Here is a 2,619-nt window from a genome sequence, read left to right as displayed (position 1 = left end):
TTAATGAAGCATTTTGTGAGAAGAGCAACCGAACAATGTCATGGTTTTCATCGATTATGATCTTTCACTAAACACTCCAAGATAAGTTAAATTCATTTCCACAAAATTTTACATATATAGACTCAATTGATGACATTTCATAAAGTTGTGCTAGGCTCATGTTCCATGCAGTGACAGAAATAGGTAGGGACAACAGGGGGCATCTTCCCCTAGTGAATTTGCAATTTTCAGTATAAAAAATTTGAGTTTTTCGATTTTGTTCAAGTGGAATTTTTTGTTGTTGCCCTAAAGCCTCCATATTTTGCCCAAAAACTCAAATTTTTCCCCAAAATTTCTAAATTTTGCTGCAAAACCTTCATATTTTGTTCAAAAACCTCCAAATTTTGCCCAAAAACCTCCTATTTTGCCCAAAAACCTCCATATTTTACTCAAAAAAGTTGCTACGTTTTTAAACAAAAAAATTCGCCCTGGGTGAAAAAAAATTATGTTTCGCCACTGGTTCCATGATTCGTTTCGGCAGAAACTTACTACGGATGGTTGTTTCGTTCTTCTGAAAATATGAAAACAGTTTTATATGCGGACAATCCAACAAAATGAAATTCGAACAGGATAAAAGACGTTTTTACACATTTTCATTTGTTATTTCATTAACTCATACAGATACAAACTAATCTAAGTAGTAATTTACACAACTTGCTACATGTAACATTTCTTCTTGTGGTCTGTATGATCCTTTTGACATCATAAACTGTTTTATGATAAACACTTATGGCTTATGAATACCCTTTCTATGCCTTACAGCAAACATGTTAACTAAAGCAAGTGCATTACTAGTGACTTGTGAAACATAAACCATTTTCCTGGTAATAGCATCCTTCACATGTCCATTCATTGAACTATCATCAAATCCTTTTCCACATATGTTTTGATTAGTCAAAGCAGAACCCACCCATGTTTCAACGTTGCTCATGTGCCACTCGAAATCTTGACCTGTTGACCGAGCCATCTGTTCCAGCTCCTGAACTGATTGGCTTAGACTTGCCACACTGTTGGTCATGGTGCTGATACAATCTTTAACGGCTTGGTACTCTCTGGGTTTTATCCCAGAAACTCGAGCCATTTTTTGTACAAAGACTGTTGCTGACTTGGCATCGTTGAGGCTGACTGTAATAGCGGCTTTGGCGAGGTGATGGTCATTTCCTTGGATAGAAGCAGCATAAGTTGAGAGACATTTGACACATAGAGCAGGGTGCAGGGTGGTTTTGCAGGAGGTCTTGATGAAGTCCATGGTGGTGGCTGGTGTTGCACCGTCGATGGTGGTGTATTGTAAGGTGAATATTATAATAGCTAGCAAGTAAAGCCCAAGTTTCTCCATCTAAAGTTTGTTTTTTTGTTTGTAAGCTTTGTGGTGAGAGTGCAAAAGAATAGTGAGTGAGATTGAATGATTATGATTTAGGAGAGATTAAGGGATGAAGTTTATGAGATGGGTAAGTTTGTTTATATAGTGTCCTTTGAGAGCGCTATATTAGTGCTGAGTTGACCTCCTCTCATATTTAATTAAGTAATCGTTTTGGGTATCTTTGTAAGCTAAAGTTTAAACAAGTACAAAAATCGATCTTATATTTCATCTAGTTGGAAACAACAACCATAAAAAAAAATATTGGTATGAAGTCGCATAATTTTGTTTGATATGTACTTGTCTTTAATGCTTTCTGATCTAAATTTGACTTTGGGATACGTATGAAACTGAGTAAACTGAGTGTCCACAGTAAAATAACAGAAGGTTGACTTTCTAACTAACCTTTGACAAGGTCAAACTTGAAATTAAGTCTCTAACCACTATATATGTGAACAGCCACAGCTCGCTTCGGAGTATTACCTAGATTTAGTTAAGACATTGAAATAGATGTCGAATTGCCAATGAGTTGATTGTTGAATCATAGTCAAAGACTTACAACCAAAGGATCATTGATTAATTAATAATACAAACAAAGGACCATTGATTAATAACACAAACAAAGGATCATTATATTGATTAATAATTACTACGTTACAGCTAATATATATACAGTAGTTGTTTAGACAGCTGGTTTATAACTAGCCAATTGTGCAAGATATAATCTAAACTATGTATTCTAATAATGTACTCGTACTACGTATTAGTGGTACATATAATTTGAATACCAAGGTAAAGCTTAAGAAGAATGAAAACCGAAGGTTCCCTGATAATAAATACACACAAGTTGGATATTAGATATATAATTATTATACTCCACTACTATACTCTATTTGAAGTCCAAGCTTCGTTTGTTGTAAACTAACACAAAAGTTAAAAAGTCATCCACGTTTCTTTGGTTGTCTTAAATATATAGCCTATTTAGTCTAGTACTCCGTAATATATAACAAGTGGTAACATATGATTCTACCATACTTATATATATATATATATATATATTTTACTTCATTTGGTGAGTCATGTCTTTGACCCTTTGTTCTATTGACATCAAGTGAGGCAAATCATCTTTGCAGCCACGTATGGGCCGACAGAAGGGTCTCTAATAATTGAAAATGAATAACACCTTATTATGAAGTAGAATAAGGAAACCAACGAACCAGTGC

At 34.6% G+C, this 2,619-nt stretch overlaps 1 protein-coding gene across 1 annotated transcript; it reads right to left on the bottom strand.

Moving 5' to 3' along the window:
- Window positions 1–766: 766 nt before the first annotated feature.
- Window positions 767–1,406, bottom strand: LOC139846636 (21 kDa protein-like). Its single transcript, XM_071836125.1, has one exon. It carries the CDS (start codon window positions 1,373–1,375, stop codon window positions 767–769), a length of 609 nt encoding a protein of 202 aa, XP_071692226.1. The 5' UTR covers window positions 1,376–1,406.
- Window positions 1,407–2,619: the final 1,213 nt, after the last annotated feature.

Source organism: Rutidosis leptorrhynchoides, chromosome 5 (genome assembly GCF_046630445.1).
Source record: "Rutidosis leptorrhynchoides isolate AG116_Rl617_1_P2 chromosome 5, CSIRO_AGI_Rlap_v1, whole genome shotgun sequence".
In the NCBI taxonomy this organism is placed as follows: domain Eukaryota; kingdom Viridiplantae; phylum Streptophyta; class Magnoliopsida; order Asterales; family Asteraceae; genus Rutidosis; species Rutidosis leptorrhynchoides.
This window is presented reverse-complemented; position numbering and strand designations above follow the sequence as displayed.

Excerpts from the sequence above, each read along its gene's own strand:
- LOC139846636 (XM_071836125.1), bottom strand. The coding sequence starts at position 1,375 with ATGGAGAAACTTGGGCTTTACTTGCTAGCTATTATAATATTCACCTTA.